General features: G+C 48.5%; 3 protein-coding genes across 3 annotated transcripts; all 3 read left to right on the plus strand.

Annotated features, from left to right (window-relative positions):
* Positions 1-26: 26 nt before the first annotated feature.
* HD556DRAFT_1440922 (uncharacterized protein) lies at positions 27-1,301 on the plus strand (the record flags this gene model as incomplete). The annotated part of the gene is made up of 3 exons (XM_041306191.1): positions 27-315; positions 366-658; positions 708-1,301. The coding sequence occupies 3 exons, from the start codon at positions 27-29 to the stop codon at positions 1,299-1,301; spliced, it is 1,176 nt and encodes a 391-aa protein (XP_041162475.1).
* Positions 1,302-1,886: 585 nt separating this feature from the next.
* On the plus strand, positions 1,887-3,331 carry HD556DRAFT_1306528 (uncharacterized protein; the record flags this gene model as incomplete). The annotated part of the gene is made up of 4 exons (XM_041299924.1): positions 1,887-1,964; positions 1,988-2,168; positions 2,463-2,827; positions 2,891-3,331. The coding sequence occupies 4 exons, from the start codon at positions 1,887-1,889 to the stop codon at positions 3,329-3,331; spliced, it is 1,065 nt and encodes a 354-aa protein (XP_041162476.1).
* An 8,236-nt stretch (positions 3,332-11,567) lies between these two features.
* Positions 11,568-12,638, plus strand: HD556DRAFT_1465190 (uncharacterized protein; the record flags this gene model as incomplete). The annotated part of the gene is made up of 5 exons (XM_041308341.1): positions 11,568-11,654; positions 11,709-11,902; positions 11,973-12,036; positions 12,103-12,284; positions 12,353-12,638. The coding sequence occupies 5 exons, from the start codon at positions 11,568-11,570 to the stop codon at positions 12,636-12,638; spliced, it is 813 nt and encodes a 270-aa protein (XP_041162477.1).
* Positions 12,639-15,784: the final 3,146 nt, after the last annotated feature.

Below are 15,784 nucleotides of genomic sequence, written 5' to 3' on the forward strand. Positions count from 1 at the left end.
GCATTGTGATGTTGAATTTTCCCACCATGACGCAGTCTCCTGGTCAACTTGAAGTTCCTGAGACTTTCTCTCCGAGCATATCTTCCAGAACTCGTGCGGCCAAACGGCGCTCTCAGCAGCAGGCTCGGCGTGTGCAAAATGCAGCTTTTCTACTCGGAATACGCCCAGAGCTCCCTGATGTCAATGACCAGGACTTGGAGATGTTGAACTGCACGCACGTGGTTAAGAGTTTCTATGATGGTGTGGCGGACTCGCAGCCAATCGAAGGATTTTCTGTACACCCGCAACAGCCTGAGAGCCAGGAGCTCGAGAAAGGTGATTTGAAAATTTCTAACTGGTTGGTGAGGATACTCATGTTGTGTTAGTCAAGTTTAGGATACCACTACACACCATGGATAGCAACCTAAGTGTGACATGTGTGGACCACCTACACTCTGAGTCGGATTGTCGCCTAGATATCTTCGACCGCATCAAGGCTACAATGGATGTTCCATCCACGTATGAGCACTTGGCCTGGCGCTTATCCGTTTCCCGTCGCAAAGACCCACCCCATCGCCTTCTGACATCATACGATATTGACAGTGCGTTCAAAGCGGTGAGAGCAGAGTTCAGGGAAGGGAAGGGAAGGAAGAGAGTCATGATTGAAATTATCAATACCGTATGTGTTTCGATGTTTGTGAGTGATTTATGCGAATAATTATTTGTAGATGCCTGCACTGAAAGAAAATCCGGTGAAACGCAGCTCCGGGTCTTCTGTGGCAGGCGAGCAGAGCCTGACGAATGAGACACGCGGCCAGGGACGAGCTCTTTCGTCGCTCCAGAGAGTGCCCACTGAGATCATTTCTCCTGTCATCCACAATCACATCCACGTTTCACCCGCCATCAGCGACATGGTGACTTCTGAAGGAAAACAACAAGGAGAATGCCCTATCATGATGCCCCAGCCACTCAAAAGGACATACGCCCTTTACATGGAAAGTGACGAAGAATCTAGCAACGACGAACCACCACAAATCATTGGAAACTTTCTTACCAGTGTTCATTCTCGTTATCCGGCCATGAACTTCTTACAGTATGCTGGTAAACTGAAAGATCGTGGCATCTTGTATTTGCCAACTGCAGCTAGGTTTAATGTTGGATTTTACCAGAACAAGGTCGGTATGCCAGAGGGTACTGCACTTACCTTTCATAGCTGTGTCTCTAAAGCTTATATGAGAGTGGAACGTGCAAAGGGAAGAAGGAAGACTAAAGGGAAAAAGAAAGCACGAGCCCAACTGCATGACGACTCAGAGGATGAGTAGCATATGTTGGACCTAGTAGCGTGTGTTCAACCAATACTACTGTACACTCAAACAACTTATTTTCGAAAGTCGCTTCAGCTCATTTCGCAGTCTGCAGTGATGTACAATAAATTACAACATGTTAAATGAATATCCAGTAACTAGAATCTGAAGTCTCGATATCAGTGCAGGAAATATCACAATCAGTGAGTCCTTAGCGTCCGTCGTCTCATCGGATATATTCCTACATCTACTACCTCCGATCGCCAAATTGGTCGCCTTTGCCACCTATAAACAAAAACCTGCTATCGATGTGGCCAAAAGGCGGCCAAGCACCCTGCACGAAGTCCCATCGATGATGATGCCTGTTCGCGGGCTGTATTCGAATTTAATACGGTCGTTGAGGAGCCTGAGGGCGAAGGGCTCAGAGGAAAACTTGATGTGGGTAATGATAGTGTTGGAAGATAAGAGGAGGTCGCACTATTGCACGTACGAATCATAATGGATCACGGTATTTCTGAGCGTGTTCTCTGATGAAGACAAGAGGGTACTTACCTGCTATTACAGTCCTAGGCGTCATTATGAATCACCTACGCAATCGTTTGCATGCTGCCGAACAAAACCAACTTGAAGTCCTTGACTACTCCCAATGATCAGTCGCAGAACGAGATGCCACTTTATGAAGTAAGTTCGAGGTCTCATGCCAGCAATTGACTGCATCAGAAGAATCACATAACTGGGAACTTGAAGATCGTGTCAACTGCCGTGCAGAGGATATCGACATTCACCAACATGTCATTCGTCTCCTGGAGACCAACCTCAAAATCCAGGAGGAACGGATCTCAGAGACAATGTCTGAGCTGGGGAAGGATCCTGGGAGCAGGATAAGTTGTTCAATCCACGCAGTTACTGAATGAAAGTACCTGTCGCAAGCAAGAGGATGGAAAATAAAAAATGGTACACACTCACGTAAATCTGTGCATTGAGAGCCGCACAAACTTGCGCAATATGCACCACAGGATAGAATGTCACTGTGTTGCTCCGAGGGGCCATCATGCATCAGGGCCCAGGCCATAAACTTATTACATCGGACGAGTCACTCAGTTTTAGACTCCGATGGGTCCATAGTTCATATTCCCAACCACTAAATAATGCAAACACATACTCCTCCAAGCTCTATAGGCCATGCTCGTCAGAGCAGTGATGAATCTTGTCGAAGTCTAGGACAGCTCGAGGATCTACACACCGCACGTCCTGGGCGGAGACACAGGAGAGTCAGACCATCTGACTCGATCGCATCTAAGTCGTCATCTAAACATCGACGATCATCCACCTCCAATGGCTTGTCAGATTTCATCACCGCAATACCCAAACCTCCTGCAATCACCAAGCAATTGTCTCAATATGTCCTTCGTGCGCAACGGAAGTTCAAGCCGTATGACAAGCCGCATGGTCGCTTGCCCACTGCACTAGAGCTCCGTTATGTTGATAGGTTTTGCGGGAAGTGCCCCGGCGAGACTGATATGAGTCTGGCAGATGTCAAAGCGGTGTGTTATCCTAATCTTAGTTAAATGTGCTTTACTTCATACTGACAAGCAATCATGTGTCAGGGCAAAGACGTCTTTGAGCGTGGTGTTGCGCTCCTATCTAAGGAGACTATCACTCAAATTGTTGTCGCCAAGCGAGCTGCTTGTGAATCTATGCGCTTACGCGCTATGACAACGGCTTGGGAAATCCAAGCCTCATCGGAACACTCTAAGCTTCTTGAATTGATTTTTAAGGAGGAAGCTAGAAATTTTGCCGACCGCGCCGCAGCAGTTTCCTTTATGGAAATGCTCGTTCCACAGAACAAGCAAGAGCTTGAAGCTTCTATGGACTTCCACGTTGGCGCATACAGTCATGACCTCACGTCACTCGCTGTTGGTGACTTACAGCTTGAACAAGTTGAGGGCCTTGCACGCAACTTACCCGAGGAAGATGGCTCGGATGTGGAGAGGAATCCTGTGGAGTCCGAGTCCGAATCCGAATCCGAATCCGAATTGGATGGCTGAGGTCAGCCGATTATCAACCTATTTTCTTGTCTATGAAGTGACTGATCGTGATAAGGTAGAAGTCGTTTTGTAAATACTCACACCACCTACATAACTGAGCATGACTGCCGTGCACGATATCCGGAAGAAGAGTATAGCCTTAGCCGAAAGTTGGAAATGCATGTATCTTGTGACTGTAAAAGCAGTATGGTGAATCACAGAGTGACTGAAAATGATCTGATTGGCTGCATCACGATAAGAGTTATTCATACAGGAATTGGTTTCGTGGAATCTATTAGTGACTGATAGTATCATAGTACTCCTAGCTATACTAGTGTAGGCTACCAGTAGTGACGTGCTTAAGTCCGAAAAAAATTGAACTTGGAGCCTAGTGCTTATTAGTAAATAACCTGGCCATGTCGGGCACCGGGACTCGAACTTTGAGTCGAACTTCATGCGCATTCAAGCTGGCACAGCACGAGTTATATGGCTCGTTTTTCTTTTACTCTTTGTTAATTTGATGATATCCTGCAGTGCCCCAGGCTGTCCATGGGAAAAAACAACCGATAGTAGTCGAGGACTCAACAGGCATCGTGCATCATGCAAATTTTACCAGCGGTCCAGCGTTCTAGCTAGCGAGAAAAGAAAAGAGAGGGCTAGAGACGCGGTAGCTGCTAGACTAACTCTGACACAATCTGCGACCGTTCAATCAGGCTCAACTAACTCTTTGGTGAGTCTAGTAGTTGAAGTTCTACATACACTCGAAGTTCGGAAGCACAAACATGTCTGACCAGTCGTGATCTTTAGAAAGTATTGCTGGTTTGCCGGCCCCATGCACTGGCAGAGCATGACTGCTCAAAGCCCATTATTCCCTGCAAATTATCAAGCAGGGACCGCTGGACGAGCCAAGCTAGCTTGTCTGCCGGCATAGCAGGTTTTGAAACTAATCATGAAGGCTTCGACAACAGGGCACCGTTCGAGGCTGATGCTATGGGTGCGTCTTCAGCAAAGAGTCACCTGGCAGTCGACTGATACCTGAGTTACTGTTTTGCGCTTCACTTATCAGAAGAACCTTCACACACTTCGATGGGACGGATACCGAAACATTTTGAGGATCTTCCTCTGTCTGATGAGGATACCAACAACTTTGATATAGCTGGTGTTTTGCCCACTCAAAATCCACGCCCGCCTCAATCTAGAATACGCAGAGTTCTATTAACATTACGAGACACACTTCAGACTACTTTCAACTCTTTTGGACTTTCCCGACAGTACCCTCGTCGCCCATCCTTTGAGCCAGATGAATTTGTGCTCTCCTCATTACTTTCAACCACGTGTCCGACAACCATGCAAGACACCCATTCAGATATCCTCCCGCCTCCATATCCATTTCCTAACATGACGGTCTATAGACTCATGTCTTGGATGAATTCTGGTAGTAGCCGGAAATCCGAGACTGAAGTTGCCCGTCTCGTGAAGGAAGTGATCCTGGCAGACGATTTTGACGTAAAGCATCTGGAGGATTTCTCGGTAAGGAGGAGTTTACGGGAATTGGACAGCGACCCCGGCAGGAAAATAGAGTGTCCGGACGATTGGACCCAGGCCAGTGTCACTATCGAGATTCCGACGAAATCGAAGGAGGAGGATGCGAGACCATTTTCTGTTCCCGGATTCCATTTTCGTCCCCTCGTCGAAGTAATTTGGTCAGCTTTCGTGGATATCCAAGCAAACACATTTCACCTTTCGCCATTCAAGCGTTTGTGGAAGGATCCATTGGACGACCATGAAGAGCGCATCTTCGATGAATTATATACATCTGACTCGTGGCTAGATGCCCAAGATGAGGTGCAGAAGCTCCCAAGGGAGCCCGGATGCACACTGGAACGGGTAGTTGCTTCTCTCATGTTTTTTTCGGATGCCACACATCTTGCGAACTTCGGAACGGCAAAGGCCTGGCCCCTGTACATGTACTTCGGAAACCTCACCAAGTACGCACGTTCTGCACCAAAATCTGGCGCATGTCACCTTGTTGGGTTTTTACCGTCGGTGGGTCGCTATATTTGTACATTTTAAATGCTATTTCATGTTGCGTATCAGCTGCCCGATAAGGTCAAAGACATCTTGAACGACTTGCCTCGAATATCGAAAAGCGGTATGGCTGCCCTTCACACGCACTGTCGACGCGAGTTATTCCACGCATGCTGGGATATCTTGCTAGATAAAGAATTTCTTCACGCATACCGCCATGGCATTATATTAAGATGTGCTGATGGTCTGTTACGCAGGATATACCCTCGTATATTCACATACTCAGCCGATTATCCTGAAAAGTGCGTTTAGTCGTTAAAAACCAAGAGGACTACTCAAAGATTTTCAGGGCTTTAATTGCCACCATTAAGGACATGGGCTCATGCCCATGTCCCCGTTGTCTCATTCCAAAAAGTATGTTTTCTTCTCTAGGCCTTGTTAAGGACATGAAGGACCATATAAATCATCTTCGAGTCTACGTCGAAACCAACATTGTCAGGGCCTGAGGATTCATTTATATGTGGGGAAATACTGTTGACGGTGCGAAAGTTGAAGAGACGCTTGGAGAAGGTTCCTGGGTACCTGTATTAGTAAGTATGAACTGTCTGCCGCTCTGTTGTACTGGCTCAGAAAAGTAACTTGTAGAACAAATTCGTCGGGAGGCTGGGTGCACTGGGCCTTGACGCATTTCAGATGCTCGTTGTAGACTTTATGCACGAATGCGAGCTCGGTACTTGGAAGGCACTATTTACTCACCTCATCAGGATTCTTTATGCACTTCCCGGGGGGAATCAGCTGGTTTCAACTCTAGACTCAAGGTAAGTGGAGTTTACATACTGCTTGTGCCGTATAACAAGGAGCAAATTCTATCCCACCATAGATTTCGTCAAGTTCCGACTTTCGGTAATGGGGTAATCCGAACATTTGCGAATAATACATCTGAGATGAAGAGACTTGCGGCACGAGACTTTGAAGACATATTACAGGTTGTTTCTCCCTTTACTTACTACTCTCTGCCTAGCTGACGGCAGCATGTCTAGTGTGCGATACCTGTGTTTGAGGGGTTGTTTCCACCTTGTCATGATGCGACCGTGCAGTCCCTTCTATATAGATTTGCTCAGTGGCACGCACTTGCCAAGCTAAGACTCCATTCACAGTCAACGCTGAGTCTCTTTGAGAACACATTCAAAATTCTTTCTAAGCAGTTACGGAAGTTCCGTGACCTCACCTGTGCTGCCTTCGTCACTGTGGAATTACCAAAGGAGAAGGCGGCTCGCCAACGACGGTTTGCCCAGCATGCTGGACCTAATAATACTCCTTCAGAACCTACCGGACCAAAGGTGAAAAAGTTCAATTTGAGCACCTACAAATTTCATGCAATGGGTGATTACGTGCGAACCATTAAACTCTTCGGTACGACAGATTCCTATACCACTCAGATTGTAAGCATTTTTTCTCCTCTCTCAACGGCATTTCTGAAATTATCTTATTGGCTAGGGGGAGCTGGCGCATAGAGCCTTGAAAGCATTCTATCCGCTGACCAGCAAGTTAGATACTCCGGCACAGCTAGCGAAACACGAACGCAGGCGCCGTGTACTACGACGAGTCGCGGAAGCAGCAGGTATCTCCTCCTCGAGCAACCAATCACCAGCCGACTCTCCTCGATCATTGTCCAAAGACCATCATTTTATCGCGAGCAGTCGAAATGATCCGGTTTCTTTGTTCCGTTTCCTCGGGGAACACGATGGCGATTCAGCTACCGAGGTGAATATAGGTTTTTAGTCCATTTAACCATCAGTTCGCTTAAGACTGCTAACAGAACTTCATCCCAAAATTGAAAGATCATATTTTGTATAGGCTGAGGAAGCTGGATGTTACTCATTGCGACCACACATTTACAGATGAGGAACGCAACTCGGTTATCATTCCCAACAATACAGTTTACTCGGTACACACAATGCAGGTACACTATACAACTTACGACATGAGGCGTGAATACGATACTATCAACCCCAGGACGCATGCAGATGTTATGGTACTTTCGGGAGAAACCTCACCTAGCCACCCATACTGGTACGCTCGTGTACTGGGCATTTATCACATGGACACGTGGCTCCAAGATGTCGCTGGTCGAACCGAGACACAGCACCTCGAGGTCCTCCATGTCAGGTGGCTTGCACCATTAATATCGTCTGACTATCAGTCAGGCATGCACCACGCTCGCCTTCCCAAAGTAGCATTTGTGGAAGAGTCGGACCGTGACGCGTTCGGATTTCTTGATCCAGGCCAAATCATTCGAGGAGCCCATTTAATTCCTGCATTCGCTTCAGGGCGCGGTGTCAGTTCACTTTGTCACGGAAAATCGCTAGCACGTGCCAAGGAGGAGTTAGATGATTGGGAAGCATATTACGTTGGCATGTGAGTCCAGCATGTCTCGTAGCTCCAATAATGACTCAAGTCATCTGTTGGAGTTAGTTTCGTCGATCGCGATATGTTCCTGCGATATACTCACTTGGGGGTAGGACACCCAGTAACCCTGCGGAGGATGGTCAAACACTGTTTTGGCTTAGATTCAACCCCAGCGGAAGCTATGGACGTTGATGAAGGCGGAATTACTGACGAGGGCCAAAAAGAAAAAGAAGATGACCACGAACAGCAGATGGATGATGATCTTAGTGAGGGGTCAGAAGATGAATATGATGAGGAAGAGGAAGACGACAAAGCATCTGACGATGAGTGTAATGATGACGGGGAGGAGGTCGAGAATGACCTCTCCTTTTGATGTAAATTATGGTTCACGTGTCATTGTCATGACTGACTTGAGGTTGACTTAAGGTTGACTCAACTGGTGCACCATCTGCAAGTCACTCGAAACGATTCAAAATTCAGAAGGCCTATTTATCATGCTAGCCACTAGTCCGATAATGATGAGAGAGAACCTGACGTGCAGTCGACGATAGTCGACATGCAACGTCAAGTTCACGTCCAAGACTAATAATGCATATGTTCAAATAGAGAGAACTCGGACGTGCAGACGACGATAGCCGGCATACAACGTCAAGTTCGTGTCCAGGGCCAATCATTTAATGCACATGTAGAGGAAACCCGACGTGCAGTCGACGATAGTCGACATGCAACGTCAAGTTCACGTCTCCAAGGCTAATAATGCATATGTTCAAATAGAGAGAACTCGGACGTGCAGCCAACGATAGCCGGCATACAACGTCAAGTTCATGTCCAGGGCTAATCATTTAATGCACATGTATAGGAAACCCGACGTGCAGTCGACAATAGTCGACATGCAACGTCAAGTTCATGTCCAAGGCTGATGATGCACATGTTGTTACAATAACATGTAACCAAGAACCCCTCCTACGGAGGTCATCATGACCTTAGCCCCTATCCCACCATATGCACCGTCTTGGAAGACTTACCGACTCAACGGAGACTCGTAGAGACGCTTAGAACGGCCTGGATGCCGTTAGATGACCTAGACCAGCCTAGGCAACATCTGGACGGACCTAGATGGTCCTCGACCCGGATCATGGGGAAGCTCTGCCTCATGGTCAGAAGACAAGCCGCATGCCGCAGCATGCGCAGTTAGACTCAAAGGCATGCTACGCCTTGAGGACAGATAAGAGAGGCATGGTAAGCCTCACGTATAGATAATCGACCACATGGCATCAGATAAGATGCCCTTGTATAGACACACTCATACCTACCTACCGAACGTAGTATTGGTCTGTGCACACGGACGACAGTATATAGAGCAGACAGAATCATGTATATTCCCTACTTGATTCTACTAGGTTTTCATCAGAACTTCCTCTGTGTGATCATCCCAATCACTCAGTCTAAGCCGCACCTTAAGGAAAGCCGACGCTACCTTAAGTGGAACCCCCGAACCTCTCATTCGAGAGAAGATCCCCGTCTCTCCAGTAGCGAGCCCGCTATCAGATTAGGCAATCCGCCTAGGGAGAGCTCGAACTATCCTAGTCCGTAACACATGTTCAAATAGAGAGAACCCAACGTGCAGCCGATGATAGTCGGCATGCAACATCAAGTCCGTGTCCAGGGCCAATTATTTAATGCACATGTAGAGGAAACCCGACGTGCAGTCGACAATAGTCGACATGCAACGTCAAGTCTAAGTCTAGAGTGAATATTACATAATGGCCCATGGTGACGGTCAGGCGAGAAAAGTCCAGTTGTTTGTTGCTGTTGATTATTTTTAGGCTGCGCCAACAAACAAACTTGAACAAATAAAGATCATTGACGCCCATCCCCACTGGATGGACAACGCCTCCAAACAAAGTGTGTCATTATGTAAGCATGGTACTACAGAACACAATGGCAAATATCGACACGAGACCCTCATGGCGTTTCCTTGACTGATAATAACACGCACAAATACAAGCAATGTGATATTTTGTACCTATCTCCCTGCAAGCTTTTTGTGTCCCGCTTTCGTTTTCAAGTGCTGCTATGCGATCTTTCTGCTGGACAGTTGGCATTCCCTTTACTAGTACACCCACTATGGATTCACGGGCGGAGTTTCAATTTGGCTGGACGTTGCCCATCCCCACTTACAGAACATAGTAAGCGCATCGATATCCGCAGTCGAATTGGGGCACCACTGACCAATTAAATTGTTGATCCCTGTTGACAGTTCGTGAGTGTGTTCATCTGCCGTTGAGCACGAGCTTTGCTCACCGACGAGATTACTGATCCGTTGACAGCTCGTGAGTCTCTTGAACCTCATCCTCATTGGAGCTCTAGCTTTGCTCACCAATGGCATTGCTCATCCATTTCCAGAAAGTCAGTGTGCTGATCCTCCATCGAGTTCGAGGTTCGCTTACTATTGAAATCGCGCATCCTTCAATAGAGAGTGAGTCTAGAGCCTTGCTAGTGAACGTCATCACTGATCCACCAGTAGGGCGAGCTTCGTGACGATAATCGTTTAGAGATACGGTCTAGGTTACTCTCTGCGGTATGTCTAATTGGTTACAAATTGTGCACACATTTCTCATGTTGCGACTCTGTCAGGCCTCCGACTAGTGATGGCCAGGTCCGGTTCTGAACCGCGGTTCGAACCTGAACCGTTTCGAACCTGACCGAAGTCCGGTTCAAGGTTCGGGCAATAGGGAGGACCGAACCGTTGGTCCGGTCCGCGGTTCAGGGACTTGCAGAATTGCAGAACCGGTTCTGAACAGGTTCGAACCTGTTTGAACCGATGGCAAGTCAGTATGTAGTTTTATCTTTGCGGTTCTGAGGAGTGGGAATGGCCTTGTGCAGAGGACTGAGAACAAAGAGGTCAAGAAAATGAAATTGAAGTGATAGCGATGACACACGTAAGCTGGTGAGACTCCATTGAAAAAACCATGGGGTACCTGGCGAGCAGGTGGACGTCGTTGGACCGGAGGTCATGTAGCATTAGCCTAGTGTATGTATGTTGAGCCCAACAAGATCTTTGAATGAAGGTGTTACATACAAGGGCCAAGATCTTGAACAAGTTGTATGTTTTGATGAGTACTATACTATTGCCCCCTGCCGCTAGTGACGCCGAGCAGTATTTGGATTTGTTGATTGCAGCACTCTGTGACAACACAGATGATGAGGATGGTGAACTGGTCTAGTAGCATTTAGTATTACATGATGCATCTGTTGTTGGGCATGTTTCAATATAATTTTTCTTGACGAAATTTTTATTAGTTTGGATGGTCTGGTTCTCAGTTTGAACCCTCACTGAACCAGAACCGGACCATTTTCGGACCGAACTGATGGTCTGGTCCACGGTTCTGCTTACTAGGAGAACCGAACCGATGGTCCAGTCCACAGTTCTCCTAATTTCCTGGAGAACCGGACCGAACCGGACTTTTCCATCACTACCTCCGACTCATTACTCTTGGAGAATATCGTTCAGCTCATTTCTGGTGAATTTTGAGGCTAAGTTGCGATGAACCTGTTTATTATCGACCCTTTAGCTGTTGTCATTATCCTCGAACACTCATTCTACATTCTCGACAAGTAGGGAACTGCACGGGTACGGGTAACCCGCACGGGTCACGGGTACGGGTACCGCTGGGGTACGGGTACGGGTCTGAGATCATGATACCCCTACCCCTACCTGTACCCGCGCTGTGGGTATCAGTCAAGGTTTGCACTCTTTGTTTGACGCTTTGGCGCATATGCTTATGTTATATTGTTTGCTCTTGTTAGATTCTAAAGGATGCCACGACACTCAACCGGTACTATCAGACCATCTTCTTCAACACAACACCTATTGTCAAGTCCCACAGCTGAAGTCTATTGTCATGTGAGTTGTCCTTGATCATTCTTGCTTGTCTTTACTCCCTGCTCGTTTTCTCAGACCTCCACTGCACCCTCTCATACATTGCGCGCATCCTCTCATATCCCGCGCACCCTCTTGTACATCCGGCACACCCTCTTGCACCTCTCAGACCTCCACCCTCTCATACATCGCACGCACCCTCTCGTACATCCTGCGCACCCCTCTCATGGCTCCAATCCACCCTCTCGTACATCCAGTGCACGCTCTCATGAGTCCGTCGATCCTCATTCAAGCAAAAGCCATGCTGATCCGAGTCGTTGCCCACTGTTCACAGTTGGTCAGTCCGTCAATCCTCGTTCAGGCAAGAGCCATGCTGATCCGAGTCGTTGCCCACCGTTTGCAGACTGTGAGTCCGTCGATCCTCATTCGAGCAAGAGCCATGCTGATCCATGTCGTCGCCCACCGTTTGCAGTTTGCGATGTTCCCAATGCGACGGACACCATGCGCGAATGCCCAGCGCGCGCCAGCAAATTTGCCCGTGCCTCCACTCCTCCTTCTTGTGCCATCCACATATGTTCGAGTCACGTCAGCATTCACTGACGTGTGCTGGACATATGTGCTAAGCACTGGCGGTGATACCTATGGTACCCACGGGTAAACCCTGCACGGGTGCGGGTACGGGTCTGAGCTTGTTGTACCCGCCGAAAACCCGTACCCGTCAGAGCGGGTACAGGTTTTTGCCGGGTGCGGGTGCGGGTATGGCCTCCAATACCCGGGGGTTTACCCATGCAGTTCCCTATCGACAAGCGGCGCAATGATGATGAGTCCAATCCCTCATTTCGTGTCACTCTCGAGCAGTACATAGCATCTCCGCATGCAGCTACTGTCAGGAATGATGTGAGTGCTGCCGTCCAGGCATATGAGGAAGTTGTGGCTACTACCACCCACGCATGTGAAGAAGCTGTGAGGACTGCTGTCTATCTATATCAAGGAGATCTGCCTGCTTGATTATTTATGCCAAGTGAAGCTTCCAAGTCGCGACATGTTCATTCCGTTATGCAGTTGTGTCTTACTTGTACTATAGCTGTCTACAGTAGTTTGTGCAGTATATCTTAGAATTCATCAATTTGGTTTTCAAAGGAGAGAACTGTCCTTCCTCGCTACCTCTACGTGTGGCTCGTCTCATGTCATTTCTCTCTCGCTCTCGTATATATTGAGATATAACGACTATAATCTAATTCTGTTAGGCCAGCTTGAGGAGACTAGTACACGAGTACTAATGATCCTTTACTAGCTGTGATCGTGCCGTGTCATGAATTTTGTATGAACATCCTCATCGTAGTATACATTTTTTTGCATCCATGGCTGTGTACCAATTTGTTGCAGCCCTAAATAGCTTGGCATTTTAAAGCATTTATTACGCAAAATGGGACTACTCAAAGAAAATGAGACTACTCAACAAGTTAGATATAATTAAGCTGATAGCACAATATCTCAATCTCGCTGCAAACTCTCATACCTATCTAGACTTGATGGCCGTTGCTGATGCCACTTTCTATTGAGTTCTAAGGCGAGCGGACGAGTCACGACGAAGCTAGAACGACAAAGTATATCTCAGTCTCTTGAAAACGGACTCTAACATTGTATGTACCTAGAACGACAAAGTATCTAGGTCTTGTTAGTTTTGTAAACGTTAGGTAGAACTATGTACTCACATCTCAGTCTCTTGAAAACGGACTGAGATGTTCCTACGAAATACGAATCACTTTATGTGCGGACGAAATAGGAATGAAATTTTAGCAATATATTGAAACGTGCGAGCCGACGTCAGGCGTCGCTCATTTTGCTCGTTTGGGATGCGCTCGTACTATGCTCCTTCCTGATCGTCCCGTTCTCGGATTCTTCGGACACATCGGATTGTTCTGCGTCCAATACTCCCCCTCGAGCGCATTCCAGGCTCATCAAGAGTCGAAGCTTCTGAAGGCGTGGGCGCGGGAGGGCTTTGGTAAAGCCATCCGCGACATTGTCATCCGTAGGGCAATACGTGAGCTGGAAGGTGTTGTCGCGGACAAGGGCACGAATGAAGTGATAGCGAATGGAGATGTGTTTCGTACGTGATTGGAACTTGCCGTTCGAGGCAAGCGCGATGGCTGACTGATTGTCGCAGTAAACGGGAGTGGGGAGGGGCGACTCATCGTATAACTCCTCAGTGAGGTACCGAAGGTACAGTAGCTCCCGCGCAACAGTGGCTAACACTATATATTCTGCCTCCGCGGTTGATAGCGCGATTAGGGCCTGTTTTCGTGAGCTCCAGGCAACGGGGCCTCCGTTGAGTAACACAATGTAACCTGACATTGAGTGCCGATGAGGCTGGGAAGCCCAGTCCGCGTCTACAAATGCCTCAAGGCCTCCATCTGTGGAGCCAAGGGTAAGTTCGTAGTCGGCAGTGCCTTTTAGGTAACGCATCACGCGCTTTGCCGCTTCCCAGTGTGGTCTGCCAGGGTTACGCATGAACTGAGAGAGGGTAGCAACAGCAAAAGCTATGTCTGGTCGTGTACTGGTGGCAGCGTACATGAGGGAACCGATCGCACGCTGGTAAGGCACGTCACGCATGGCGTCTAGCTCAGCGTGAGTCGAAGGACATTGTTCTGGGGACAGGAGGCTGCTGGCATCCATAGGCGTTTGCGCAGTCTTTGCGTCGGATAGGTTGAAGCGCTCTAGGACAGTATTAATGTAAGCCTTTTGGGATAGAGTGATGGTCCGTGCGACACGGTCGCGCGTGACCTTTAACCCTAAGAGCCAGTTGAGCTCGCCAAGGTCGGATATTTCGAAGAATTGTTGGAGGTGGATTTTGAATTGTTGGATGTGGGAGACGTGGTTCGAGGTGACTGCCATGTCATCCATGGAAACCGTGATGACGGTATGTTCCTGCGCGTCGTGCTTAAAATAAACGGCCTGGTCAACCTTCGAACGCGTGAACCCAATCTTAGAGAATACACCAGCAAGTTCCTCAGCCCACTCAAAACCCGCTTGCTTCAATCCTGTCAAGCTCCTCTTGAGCTTCAACACCTTTTGCTTCTCTCCCTCTCCCAGGTACCCTGGCGGCGCTCGCATATAGATGTCCTCTTGGACGTTTGCGTAGAGGTAAGCGCTCTTGATGTCCACCTGGTGGATTTCCCAGTCGTGCTGCGCGGCCATCGCTAAGACGGTCCTGATGGTGGCCATGTTGCAGGTGGGCGCAAACGTGTCGAAGTAGTCGAGTCCATATTGCTGCCGTTGACCATTTGCAACGAGGCGCGCCCGGAGTTTAAGCTTTTTGCCGTTCGGTCCGCGCTTGGTGGCCAGAACGTAATGACATGGTATGACGTTTACGTCACGTGGTAAGTCGGTAACTTCCCAAGTCCCAAGTTTCTCCAACTGACTGATTTCATAATCGATCGCTTCTTGCCATTCAGCGCCATCTGGACCGTTGAGCGCCTGCTGCAACGAGGGTTCTGGCTGCACTGCAGCGAGGGCATACTGGTAAGTGACGTACTCTTCATCCGTCGCTGCTAACTCTCCACCTACTTCAGCCGCTAGGGCAGCCTTCTCCCCCTCATTAAGGGCGGAGTAATAGCCAGGTGGAGGGCGTACTCTGGTGACTCGTGGGGCTGCCGGAGGCTCTGGTAGAGGTTTGTGGGTTCTTGGTGGCGTGTTTGGTGGTTGCAGGGGTGTGGTTGTTGGTGTTGCCTGGCCGGATACGTTGGTGGGTTTGCACTCCCCCTCGGCCGGTACGTCACTTGCGACTACCACGCTAGCTGGCATGAAGGTAACATTTCTCTCAACTGATACCTTCCGTTTTGACTGCCAATAGATGCGACAGGCCTTACTCTGGTCATCGACACCCACAAACATTGCCTCCTCGGCTCTCGCCTCCAGCTTACCGGCGTCCAGGACATGGACAAAGACCCTACTGCCAAACTCATGCGCATCCGCAAGGTTCGGTTTCCTCTTCCCCACCAGCTCATATGGTGTAGTGCCCGGTACCGCCCTCGAAGGTGAGCGGTTCTTCAGCCACGTGGCGTAATTGATCGCCTCAGCCCACAGATACTTCGGCAAGTCCTTTGCGAGCAACATGGCGCGGGCATGTTCGACGAGGGTACGATTTAGGCATT

Source organism: Suillus plorans (assembly GCF_016647745.1).
Source record: "Suillus plorans strain S12 chromosome Unknown HD556scaffold_16, whole genome shotgun sequence".
Lineage (NCBI taxonomy): Eukaryota > Fungi > Basidiomycota > Agaricomycetes > Boletales > Suillaceae > Suillus > Suillus plorans.